The sequence below is a fragment of the Carassius gibelio genome, chromosome B19, assembly GCF_023724105.1.
Source record: "Carassius gibelio isolate Cgi1373 ecotype wild population from Czech Republic chromosome B19, carGib1.2-hapl.c, whole genome shotgun sequence".
Lineage (NCBI taxonomy): Eukaryota > Metazoa > Chordata > Actinopteri > Cypriniformes > Cyprinidae > Carassius > Carassius gibelio.
The window spans coordinates 21,006,433-21,018,911 of record NC_068414.1 but is presented as its reverse complement, the minus strand read 5'-3'; the positions used below and the strand labels follow the sequence as shown (position 1 = coordinate 21,018,911).

Below are 12,479 nucleotides of genomic sequence, written 5' to 3'. Positions count from 1 at the left end.
TTACTGGCCAGGCCAGGACACTGAATATCTGTCACTGATATGTACATGTGGGCGTAATGTGGTCATCCATTCATCTTTGTTACATCACAAACTACTGTAATGACCCGTTGTTGCTACTTAGTTTTCAGTTTGTTTTGTTTCTGGAAAAAGAAGAGAGTTTACAATATGATGCAACAATGTTTACATTTTATTTTTAAATCAAGAAATACTTCATATGATAAAAAAAATAAAAAAATAAATAAAATAATGGACCATTTTTAACTTATTTTGGACAAAAGGCACTGGGAAGTAACTGAAGTTTTTTTTGTTTGGTTTTTTGCTCTTTTTTTAATCTGTATCTGGAAAACCATTAACCAATCCAAAATACACAATATGACTTTTAATTTTATGTTAATAGCTGCTTCCTCTTGCAGAGCTTTTTCTTAAAAGTCAGCAGCTGTGTTGTGACAGCTACAGCACACTGCGGTGTATTCCAGACTAAACTACCGCCAGTTTTTTTTTTTTTTTTAATTCAAGAGTGCTGAGTCACTAAAAATGTCATCTAGGGTTTGAGCCATTTTTACAAACTGTCTTTCGCATTGTGATTCATTAACAGGGAGAGCCAGGAGTAGATGGGGCCAGAGGCGAAAAGGTGAGTCGGCCAAGTGTTGGCAAGAAAGATCTGTACACTGTTTGTGCATTGCTTGACACTGGGAGAAGTTCTGAAGCAAAATTAACTTTGTTCTCTTAGGGTGAACCGTGTTCTGGTTGCCCTACCATTGGAGAGATTCCAGCGGGCATTTTGAGTCGGGCTCAAAAGGGAGAGAAAGGAGCTCCAGGTGTTGGGCAGAAAGGAGAGCAGGTGAACGTGATGGAGAGATGCACATTGATATCCAGCACACAGCATTTAAAAACTTCTGCATCGCTTTCTCCCACAAGTCCTGAAGTGTAGTAAATTACAATGCAAACAGTTTGTGATATCCACTTCAGTGGTTGTGTATGAGTGTGCAGGGATGCATATATTGGCTCATGCATAACCGCAGACATCCCTGATCTGTATACACATTCGGCTCAGAAATAAGCCTCGGGCACAAATGCTTTTAAAAAATGATTCTAATGACAGATTGGGGAATTAAGCAGCCAAGGCTTTCATTTCATGTCTGTTAAACAAGAGAATATTCACTGATATGCTCTGCTTTTCTTTTTCTTTTATTTCTTTTTACTTGATTTGCATGCACAGGGAGAGCCAGGTCCAAGTGGCTTTGCTGGACTAAAAGGGGAAAAGGTAAACCTAATGGAAATGTATTCGATAGGATGATGAATTTCTACATTTTCAAATGGTTTTAAGGTCACACACTGTTATAAAAAGGTATATATATATATGCATGTTCAGTGACCCTGGAAAGTATTTGGACACTTAAATTCATGGATGTCATTATTTTAGGTAATTGAAACAAAGAATTTCACAAAAATAAGTCGGTTGTCAAATTTAGTGGAACACCTCTGTACTTAATGTGATGAACTACACCTGTAGTTGCTCTCTAGGGCAGCTCTGTGGATAGAAACTGACTTCATACATCCATTAAAAATGACCTTGGGACTAGATGGTTAAAAGTAATTGCTAAAAGTTATCTCTGAGAAAAGTTAGAGTGCATTTTTTCAATGCCATTTTAAGTGTGTCTTATGTGTCCAATACTTTTTGTTGCCACTGTGGATGTCTCTAGTGTGTGTGTGTGTGTATATACATTGTACATTCATGTGTAAAACATATCTGGTTATAGGGTAATGCAGGCAGCAAAGGAAACGATGGGAAAACTGTAAGCAATCATTTTTTTATTATCATTATTCTTGTATATTATTTGAGTTTTTAACTTGCATCTGTGATTCATGACTGACCTCAGCATTAGATTGATGTGCAAATGCTGATGTTTTTTAGGGCAAACCTGGTCCAAAAGGATCAAGTGGAAATAAAGGAGAGAAGGTGATTAAGCTCAACTCTTGTTATTCTGATTGCAACCTCACAGCACCAGGAGACACACAAATACCACAGTTGAGAGGCAAATATAATGATAATAATAAGAATGTCTGGACCCACTTTATATTAAGTGGCCTTAACTACTATGTACTTACATTTTAATTAATAATTTAGTACAATGTACTTATTGTGTACATACACGTTTTTACATTGTACTTATATATATATATATATATATATATATATATATATATATATATATATATATATATATATATATATATATATAAACTACATGTAATTACATCTGTATTTAATTTCTGTAATTACATTTATAATTACACTGTTGACCCATACTTTACACCTTAACCCACCCTTAAACTTACCCATACCTCCAACCCTCTCCCTAACCTTACCCCTATCCCACCTCAATAGCAGCAAAAGTGTTTTACAATACAATATGAACACAATAAGTACATTGTACTTATTTTTTTTATGTAAGTACATAGTAGTTAAGGCCACCTAATATAAAGTGGGACCGAATGTCTAACTGAATTTAGTGTGAACTGCCAGGAAACTGTCAGGTTTAAAAAAAAAAAATAATATATATATATATATATATATATATATATATATATATATATATACAGACAGACAGAGTGCATTTTCACCAGTGGTGTCATTTTTTAACAGGGTGTTCCTGGTATAGGGGCAACTGGTCCAAAAGGTGAAAAGGTAAGTGAATGTTTTCACTCCGTACTTTTCTCTAATTCACTGAAACCGTGGATGTCTTTAATGTGCCTTTTATTTAAGGGAGAATCATGTGGCGTGTGCCAAGGCACAAGCTCTGAGTTTGGAAGTGGCCCATCTACGATAAAGATCACAGGGGAACGTGGCCTTCCAGGACCTCCAGGCCCACCAGGAGAAGGAGTAGAGGGCAAACAGGTAAGCCTGACTATTTTCTGATCACTTTATATAAGAGAAGCCAAGAGTGGTGTGTTGCTTCTAGTGTATCAGTGTATAAATGTTTCATCTGAGGAGCCCAAAACACACTGACCTTGTTTTCAAAATGGATGTCTCAACAGGGGCCACCAGGTCTTCAAGGTTTCAAAGGAGAAAAGGTAAGGTGTTTTTTTTTTTTTTACTCTGCAATAGGGTTTTTTCTAGCCATTAAATATGATTTTTATGTTTGTAGGGTGATCAGGGTTTACAAGGAGACCCAGGTGTGGATGGGACTCCTGGACCCCAAGGACCTCAAGGAGAACCAGGCAGGAATGGCCATAATGGACTAAAAGGAGAAAAGGTCACTGCAATTAAAAATTAATCATGCGGGCATATATTAATTACATTGCAGTAAATTATGCACCATCATGGGATGGTTTAACAATCATTCATAATGTTGATATAATAAATTACATCTTTTATTATATATAAATTACATCTACATATGACTGTGTTTAAATTGCAGGCAAAAAACTACCAGATATAAGCATGGTTGACCATCTAGATTCCTGCTCACTTGCAATTTGAAAGCTTTCTGTCTTTTCTCATTGCATCTGTGTCTACATCGCCAGGGAGATGCGTGTGTCAGCTGCCCATCACTCCCTGAAGGAAATGGCAATGTTATTGGGTTACCAGGACCCAAGGGAGAGAGAGGAGAGCCAGGTTTGCCAGGCGAGGGGCGAGAAGGCAAACAGGTACGAGTTTTTCTGTAAAAACAAACCAAATCCTAACTCCAATTTGTCGAGGAGAAGTTCACTTTTCTAAGCAACTGAACTTGTGATTTTGGCTTAGCAGATGCTAAATGAAAATAAAATAGGGCTGTTAACTTCTATGGTTAATACTGATTGCTAGAGTTATAAAGATAAATCGATATCAATACAGATCAATTCATTGATCAACAATATGAAATATCAATTAAATATTCACATTATATTTTGGTTGCTTATGTGAGTTAAAAAAATGGAACTGCTTGTGTAAAATGGGCACATCATACAATATTATCTTTATTCTATAGGGACGGCCAGGCCCACCTGGTATTCAGGGACCTCCAGGGCTCAAAGGCAGTCAGGTAAAGTTACACACCTGACTAATGTGCATGCATGTGTGCGAGAGTGATAAGATTGACTGTGGAGTGATGCTTATGTTTATTTATTATTAGGGCGATGCTGGGCCTTCAGGTATTGGCCTTCCAGGACTGCAGGTGAATGAACAGCTATTGTAATCCCTCAGAAAATCAGTTTTCATTTAATACTATTTTTTAGAGAAATGTTCATTTAAATATTTATTTAAATGCAACAGCTCTTTGTAATGTTTTGATATTCTCACTCAGGGTGAGCAGGGACCTAGAGGTTTTCCCGGAGTTGCTGTAAGTGCACAAAAGTATTGTGTTCACACATGGATTTGGCCCTCTGAGTGTGCAAATTTGCAGATGTTGTTCGCTTTGAATTGTCCGTATTTTTACTTGTCCACTTTTATCTGGTACATACACCACTGTTCACAAGTTCATGTCGGTATAGAGTTTAAAATGTTTTTGAAGTTTGAAATTGAAGCCCAATATGCATGTATTTGGTTAAAAATACAGTAAAACAGTCATGTTGTATAATACCATTAGAATTTAAAATAACTTTTCTATTTGAATATATTGTACTTAATCCCTATGAAGGCAAAGCTGAATTTTTAGCATCATTACTCCAGTTTTCATTGTCACGTGATCATTCAGAAATCATTATAATATGCTGATTTGCTGCTTAAGAAGCATTTCTTGTTATTATCGCTGTTGAAATAGTGCTGGATTTTTTTTTTTCAGAACTTATTGGTAAATAGAAAGTTCAAAAGAACAGCATTTATTTGTTATGTTAATCTTAAGACATTATAAATGTCTTTACTGTGTCTTTTGATCAATTTACAGCATTCTTGCTGAATAAAAAGGTTAAAAAAAAAAGAAGTAAAAAATAATCTTACTAACCCTTTTGAACAGTAGTATATGATACACAATAACAAATCTAAATAATAAATAAAACAACCCCCTCAATATAGAAACCAAGTATGAAAACCGTCATGTGTATATCTTACAGGGTCCAGAAGGACGTCAAGGACCCGCAGGGCCAATTGGACCAGAGGGACAAAGGGTAGATCACCAATGCAATAACACAGTACTCCTCAGTCCAAAAGACACAATGGATCAAACCTCACTGCTGTTCCAATGTATTTCATGATATCAATAGGGTCCAAAGGGAGAAATGGGACCACCAGGGCCACAGGGGCCAATGGGAATGGGACAAGTTGGACCCCAGGTAAGAACTTGAGATAAAACATGGACAAAAATCTTGTTCCCAGTCATAGGGGCAGCCGTTTTTATATTCTTGCTCTATTCATTACATTTTATATCTGAATGCCATAATGGATGTAGATTATGTCTTTTGCATAATAAATGATGCAGTGCATATTTCATATTAAGTATACTGTTATCCATAGTCATGTTTATTATTTCAATTCATCGAAAATAGGGAGTGTAATGAGTGAACACATATTTTTATTTATTTATTTTTTGTCTTGCACTTGCACTAAATGATTTATATATTCTGCGTCACAGGGTAGAGATGGTACACAAGGATTGCCTGGGATACCGGGTCAGGATGGAAGTCCTGTAAGTCATGCTTTTCTCAACTCTTTAGCTTATTCCCATATTAAGACATGCGATCTGTCATTAACAAATTCACCCAAGCATATTGTCCGTTGTTCATTGCTCTGCCGTCTAGAGATGGCATCAAATGAACTTTCCTAAACTGCAGAGACAAAAGCAGTGAGAGTGTGTTGTCTTGCCAGAGCTCATCTCATTAAAAAAAACAAAGTTACCATTGTCTGTTCTCGCATCGGATGTTATTTACTTGAGGCTTTGTCGCAGAGAGCTTGAGGAGCAATGCCACAGACAGAGCCTGGATCCCTAACAGCAACACATTGTCTGCTTGCATCACGTCACCTGGCGCTGCTCCTCCCTGATCCACACTCTTATTGCTGGCCCTGGAGAGTTACACACAATAACACTGTCTAACTGAGCCTTTGTGTGTGTGTGTGTTTCTCCTTGTCTTCCAGGGTTCCACTGGGCCTAAGGGTGACAAGGTAAGTGTCTGGATGAGTGAGCTGGGGAGGCGATTTCTTAGTTCCCCGAAGCTGTGAGAATGCGTGTGTGGAGGGAACGATGAATAGGAGGAGTAATGTTTAGAGCGACCGTCTGTACGTACTGTGATGTGTCCACCCTGGAGACACAAACAGACGCATAAGTCTGACAGAAGAGTTCAACAGTGCTGAAAAAGTCAAAAAATGCCCTCGAGCTAAAACAGGGCTATTAATTGGTGAATAAAACAGCTGTCATCTGTAATGTGACAACATCACAGAGTATCAAAGAGAAAGGAAGTGTGTGTGAGGGAGACCTCGATAGAAAAGCCCTGGAAATGCTTCATTCTTTAATGTCCTCTGTTGTCTCCCTGACTAATTTGTCTAAACACAGAGGAAAGCGGCAGCTGATATCAAATGATGCATATTCTTCCTAAGTGTGATGAAGTGCTCTGTCATTCCTGTTGAGTGCCAGGATAGAATTCTACATCAGACACAATGTAACATGCTTGTGTGTGTGTGTGTGTGTGTGTGCGTGTGTGTGTGTGTGTGTGTGTGTGTGTATATATATATATATATATATATATATTTTTTTTTTTTTTTAGTTTCATTTTTGGTTAACTACAATACCCATGGTCCACACACACATATTATTTCAATTTAGTTTAACAGCATAATAATACTAAAAAAACGATTGATTTTTTTTAGCTATTTATACTTCTCCATTGTCAAATGTCATTACATTAGAGCGTTATATTATAACTATTTTATTTTAATACATTACTATGCATTCATTTATTAATAATAAAAATATAATGCTTATTTATTTTTTGTAGTCTAAAAGGTTATTTAGTTATTGTCAAAAACGAAAAAATGGTTATTAGAAACAAATACATTCTGTATCATATTCAGAAATGTTCTATATCTTAGTTTTGCTGAGTTGTTATGCTCTCTTTTGTGTAAATTTAATATATTTAATTTAAACAAATAATTTGTTCCAATAAGGAAACTCCTTGCAACATAAAAAACATACATTTTTTTTTTTTTTTTTTTTTTTGCATCATAGGGTGAACCAGGAGAGTGCAACTGTTTGAATAACATGTTCTCTGGAGCTGGCGGACCTGTGAGCTAATGCTTTATTTCATTGTTGATAATCAGGAGAACATTAGCACACTCTGACACATAAACACTCAAAGAATTTGGGCTATTAAACACAACCTTTTAAATGTGATGTGATTCACAGTGCTGCATTTGATTACTCTTTTCTTGCAGGGGGTCCCAGGTGGTGAGAGCAGGTGGCAGCCTGGTCCTCAGGTCTCACATCCCTTTTCACTCTTTATCTCTCTTCTGCTGCTTAAATTAAAAATAAAATAAAAAACTAATAACATAACAATTGCAATAGGGTTTCGGTGCCACACTGTACTTATAGAGACATAAAAAAGAAATCTGAGAGTGATTGTGACTCTTTTAATGAGTAATGAATGACCATCTTCTGACTTTACCAATGTCCTTAATATGCATTAGGGGCCTCCTGGACCACCAGGCCCTCCAGGTCCCCCAGGGCCCCAAGGCTTTACAGGAATCCCCGGCCCACAGGTGAGTATGAAACAGATGGCATCAGGTTGTACCTCTGCTTTTTCTCTCTGTTCCTCCATCCTGCTCTCTTTGTGGTTCTTCTGAATCGGGAAGGCCTGCATGGGTAACTCTGGGCTTGAACTAAAGCATATTTTATAATAATGCACCAATAATGTTTACATTTAAAACATATGTCAAATAATCTTTAATACATAAAGCTGCCATCAATTAAATGTAATGTAATGTAAATGTAATGTCATGCAATTGTAAATTAGTTTGTAAAAGAGCGCTATATTAAAAAGATTGCTGTTAAATGTGCACGCTTTAAAGGGGCTTCTGGGATTTTTGGATAGTGCAGTGGGATGTGCTTTGTTAATGCCTGCGCTTTTAAAAGTTAATGTAAAGTAAATGTACATTTTAATGTAGATTGTAAATCTAAAGCATTAATACTGCGCAAAAATATGAATTAAATGTAATCTTAATACATTAATTGAATAAGTAGTTGGGGATCATGCTGCTTTTTTCTTTTTTAAAAACCATCCAGAAGCTCACTGTGAGGTCGCTGTATTTCATTCAAGTCCATTTGATATCTTTATAAGTTATGTTTTAAATACACAATGGGAACTATGATGGTATTTAAGCCCATCATCATTTAAATCACCCTGATAAACTGGCAGATTTCCTTCTGTATGATCTCACCGTGAGCACTGAGTGGTCTTTAACCTGGTGTTGTGTTGATTTCCCAAGCCTCAGAAGAGCTGAGATAAAAAAAAAAAAATTAAAATAGACAGAGAAAGGCAAGGAAAAGATTTAAATGTCTACTCCGAGCTGGAACACAAACCAGGAGAGGGTCCAGGGCTTTGGCTACTTTCCCTCTGCCCCGCTGGAGAAGGAGGTGTCCAGATTGTGGCCAGAGCCTGAATCGATTCAACCTCAGTTCCTTCTTACAGGGTATCCCTGGCAACGATGGCATACCAGGGAAACCGGGTCCACCCGGCCAAGCAGTGAGTAACCAGACAGGGGGAGGAGCTTTATTACAGTATATAAACTCAGAGCAAGGAGCCCAGTTGGCCGACTTCTGTGTTAGAAGGGGAGCGGGTCGGGCCTCCTTTAACGTGGTGCGGGGAGACGGAGGTGATTCACGAAGACAACAGCAACTTTTTTATAACACTAAAAGGAACCAGTAAGCACGCAAGGATCTTGTCTCAGCGTTCCGTGAGGCATCTCTTTTGTCCTTTATGGCCGCCAAGGTCCTATTACCCTTTCAGAGTTAACTCACAGTCTCCGAGGCTTTGTGTGATGGTAAACACTGCCATTGTGTTGAGTTACGGTTAGGGCGGCCATTACTGTGAGTGATGTTCCGTACAGAAAGAGCCATTAGATCGTTGGTTGAAAGTAGGATTTTGGCATTAATGGCCCCGTCTCTCCGCACGCATATTTTCTCAGCTGGCTAAAGGCCCATCCTGAAATCAGAGCTCCGGGCTTCCAGCCTGCAGCGGAAATTTGGCTGGACTTCAGTCCCGGGCCGCTTTGCTCCACTTCTATCAGCAGACTCCGACCACCGAGTTCTTCCAGAGCACAATCAGATCTAAACCATGTTATTCTTTTAACTCTCGTTCACCGACTTTCGAATAAACAGATCCCGTGAACTTCTTAATCCCAAAGCTAGTTTATTAATACACAAAATATGTTCTAAAGCGCCAAAAACACTAAATAGTTCAATTAAATAAGTTACGAATAACATTAGGAAATTAAAAGGGTTCTTTTAAAAAACTAAAAGTGCAAATGGTGACCAATTTCCATATTAAAACCATAATAACAGTAGATTAATTAGATGGCGTAAGGTGGAATGATCCCACTTTACTGAGATGTGAAGAGCCCAAACCAGCCAGTAGTGAGAGGAAATGATGTACTTGAAGCACATCAGTATCTTCCTTTAAGATCATCTGAGAGCCGCTTTCATATTCGGTCAAGTTCTCTGCTTTAACCGTAGTTAGAGTAATATTTCAGGCCTCTATACAAAAAGGGCCAAGTGCATATAAAAATATTTTGGTTTGAGTTTAAATGGAATTTGAGTTGAATTTTTAAAAATGCTTTAAAATACTCTGGGCACTCGTTACATTACTCGTTAGGGTTTCATATCACATTGTGGGTGGTGAATGATTAAGTATTTATTTATGTTTTACATTTTTTATCCTTCTGAAAGTCTTTTGTGCTCTGAAACGAATGCTTTTTAAAGTAGGGTTTGAAAGTAACAGCACAATATTTTTAACCGTAATTTATTATATTTTAATTTACATGTTTATGGATGCAATTAGTCAGTACACTGTTTTGAAATGACAGCACAATAACTAATTGTAGCATAACGTGAAATCATTTATCATGTTAAATTCAGGAGTTTTTTTCTGAATAATTTCATGCAAAATAGTTCCATTATTTAAATGAGATTTTTGTTATTCGTGACATAATGAGATCATAACTTTACTTTCAAAGCAGTGCTTTTTAAAATAACTTTTAGTTTACTACATTGCTTTGTGTCACCATTGTCACTTTCTTCTGAACTTCTGTTGGTAATCATTAAGTTGTTGTGAAGAGAAAAAGAGTTTTTGATGCAGTCAATATGTCTGACTGTCTCCTCCATCTTCAGCCTCCAGTTTTTCTGCCTCAGGATTCAGCTTCCACAGACAAGGTAAGCAACGTGTCTGTATTAACTGCATGTGTTCAGCTTATCTCTCTCTCTATGACATTATTAGTATGCATGTGCGAGGGAACACTGGTATTATCTGGTAATACAATGCATACAGAAACATACACATTAGCATTGATGTGAATAAATGTTCATTTTTCTATTCTGCCGCCAATATTGTACACGTACAACAGCAAGTCATCTATGCAATGCATGCATTTTCATTTGGAAGATGGAATTTTTAGTGCGGGGTCTTTTTGAGGCCAAGAACCCCGTGGTGGATAGAGAGATAGAGCAGGAAACCCACTGTTGCATATTGCATAAAATCGAGTACCTGACACATTTCATATACATACAGTATATACCCATATTAATGTATATACATAGTTTATGATTCTTACATGGCAAATCTATTAAAAATATATTTATTTATTCAAACTATCATTCAAAAGTTTGGGATTGATAAGAATTTGTAGTCTCAAATGCTAAACAGTGTTGCATTTATTTGATCAAAAATGCAGTAAAATGACATGTTTTAAAATATTACATAAAAGAAATATATATTTTTTTTTTACTTAAATAAAATTTGAAAACATAATTAATTCCAAAGCTGAATTTTCAGCAGCCAGCAGCCATTGCTCCAGTCTTCATTGTCACATGATGCTTCAGAAATCATTCTAATATATTAATTTGGTGCAGAAGAAGCATTTCTTATTATTATCAGCGATAACAATTGTGCTGCTTGATATTTTTGTGGAAACAATAACGCATTCATGCTAAATAAAAATATTTTGCTAAATTTATGCGAAATAAAAAATATTTTAAAAATAAATAAATTCTTACTGACCCCAAATGTTTGAACTAAACTTTGTATCCTGCTTTATGCTGTTTTAATATATAATTTTTTGCAGCATAATTACAATAATTCGTGCCATAAATTAGTTTGAGCTAACCAATTATTTTAGAGCATTAAAGGTTTTAGAACATGTTATCATGTTTGATGTTGAAAAAAAATACAAATAAAAATTGGCAGGTGCATTAAAGATGTTTAAAACTTTATTTAGATGTTTTGTCAGATATATATATATATATATATATATATATATATATATATATATATATATATATATATATATATATATATATATATATATATATATATATATAATAAGACACATAAAACATAATTTTTTACATAATCTTTTTTAAGTCTTTTTTTACCCTTGTCTTAATGATAAATGTTTGCTGTTCGAGTCAGAGTTGGTTTAGAGTTGGAAAATCATTTATTTTGCAAACCCTAGTGTTTTGGCTTTGAAACCTTCTTTAAAGTCTGAGACATTCTTTAAGCTGAGGTAATTTATTATTTGGAATCTTGCATTCCTACTCTATCAAGCTGGAATGTGAGAGCACAGTTTTTACTGTTAGCAAAATATCCCGTTCCTTCCTCAGTCTGTCTGTACTTCCTTACTCTTTAATGCAGTAACACTATTCACTTACTGTATAATTGCATGCAGATGCTGTGTTTTATTGTTCATTTGCTTCTTGCAGTGAGTACACATGTGTTTGTGTCATGTGTATGCTTCACTGTAGGAGGGCTGTGGCGATTGCTCCACAGGTCTACCAGGTGTGCCTGGCGTGGTTGGTGCTAAGGGCGAGAAGGGAGATCAGGGCAAGCCTGGGGTTGTACCCTCAGAAGGATGCGAAGGGGTGAGAGGGATGAATGATGGATGATGATGTAATTGGTATTAGACAGGGTGTGGGTTTGTGTTGATAACATTGATGTGTTCACTTGTTTTATGCTTTCTGTTTGGCATGCTGTTTGATTTCTACAGTAGTTCTGAACATGCTAGAACATATAGTACTAAACCTACTGAATTTCTATGATCAACTTTACAGTGTCTAGAGACACAGAGACCACAGAGAGAGGAAACACCAAGTGTGCCTGTAAGTTTGTGGGCCGATTGGTTAACGCTCCTTTTACACTTGCATAAAACAGTGATAGGAAAGCATCCCAAGCTACAAGCTAACTCATAATGTTAAACAGTTAAACTACAGTCATAGCTATTTACATTCAAGCTATTTTAGTTAATAAATATATCACATCACATTTTTTTTTCTTTTTTTTTTATTCTGCATTCAGCTGTATCT

At 36.3% G+C, this 12,479-nt stretch overlaps 1 protein-coding gene across 8 annotated transcripts in view; it reads left to right on the top strand.

Moving 5' to 3' along the window:
* The window catches only part of LOC127979353 (collagen alpha-1(XVI) chain), a 64,539-nt gene that overhangs the window by 34,336 nt on the left and 17,724 nt on the right, over positions 1–12,479 (top strand). For 5 of the 8 annotated variants that reach the window (XM_052584729.1, XM_052584728.1, XM_052584730.1 and 2 more), the window contains 24 exons: positions 596–631; positions 731–841; positions 1,220–1,264; positions 1,761–1,796; positions 1,916–1,960; positions 2,648–2,689; positions 2,768–2,899; positions 3,040–3,075; positions 3,150–3,257; positions 3,529–3,651; positions 3,972–4,025; positions 4,116–4,157; positions 4,287–4,322; positions 5,032–5,085; positions 5,182–5,250; positions 5,550–5,603; positions 6,050–6,076; positions 7,137–7,193; positions 7,343–7,384; positions 7,595–7,666; positions 8,596–8,649; positions 10,293–10,334; positions 11,922–12,038; positions 12,228–12,275. In XM_052584729.1, coding sequence (XP_052440689.1) covers positions 596–631; positions 731–841; positions 1,220–1,264; positions 1,761–1,796; positions 1,916–1,960; positions 2,648–2,689; positions 2,768–2,899; positions 3,040–3,075; positions 3,150–3,257; positions 3,529–3,651; positions 3,972–4,025; positions 4,116–4,157; positions 4,287–4,322; positions 5,032–5,085; positions 5,182–5,250; positions 5,550–5,603; positions 6,050–6,076; positions 7,137–7,193; positions 7,343–7,384; positions 7,595–7,666; positions 8,596–8,649; positions 10,293–10,334; positions 11,922–12,038; positions 12,228–12,275 — 1,482 coding nt within the window. The remainder of the gene's footprint in view (positions 1–595; positions 632–730; positions 842–1,219; positions 1,265–1,760; positions 1,797–1,915; positions 1,961–2,647; positions 2,690–2,767; positions 2,900–3,039; positions 3,076–3,149; positions 3,258–3,528; positions 3,652–3,971; positions 4,026–4,115; positions 4,158–4,286; positions 4,323–5,031; positions 5,086–5,181; positions 5,251–5,549; positions 5,604–6,049; positions 6,077–7,136; positions 7,194–7,342; positions 7,385–7,594; positions 7,667–8,595; positions 8,650–10,292; positions 10,335–11,921; positions 12,039–12,227; positions 12,276–12,479) is intronic. The other 3 variants (XM_052584733.1, XM_052584732.1, XM_052584735.1) reach the window with 1 other exon arrangement.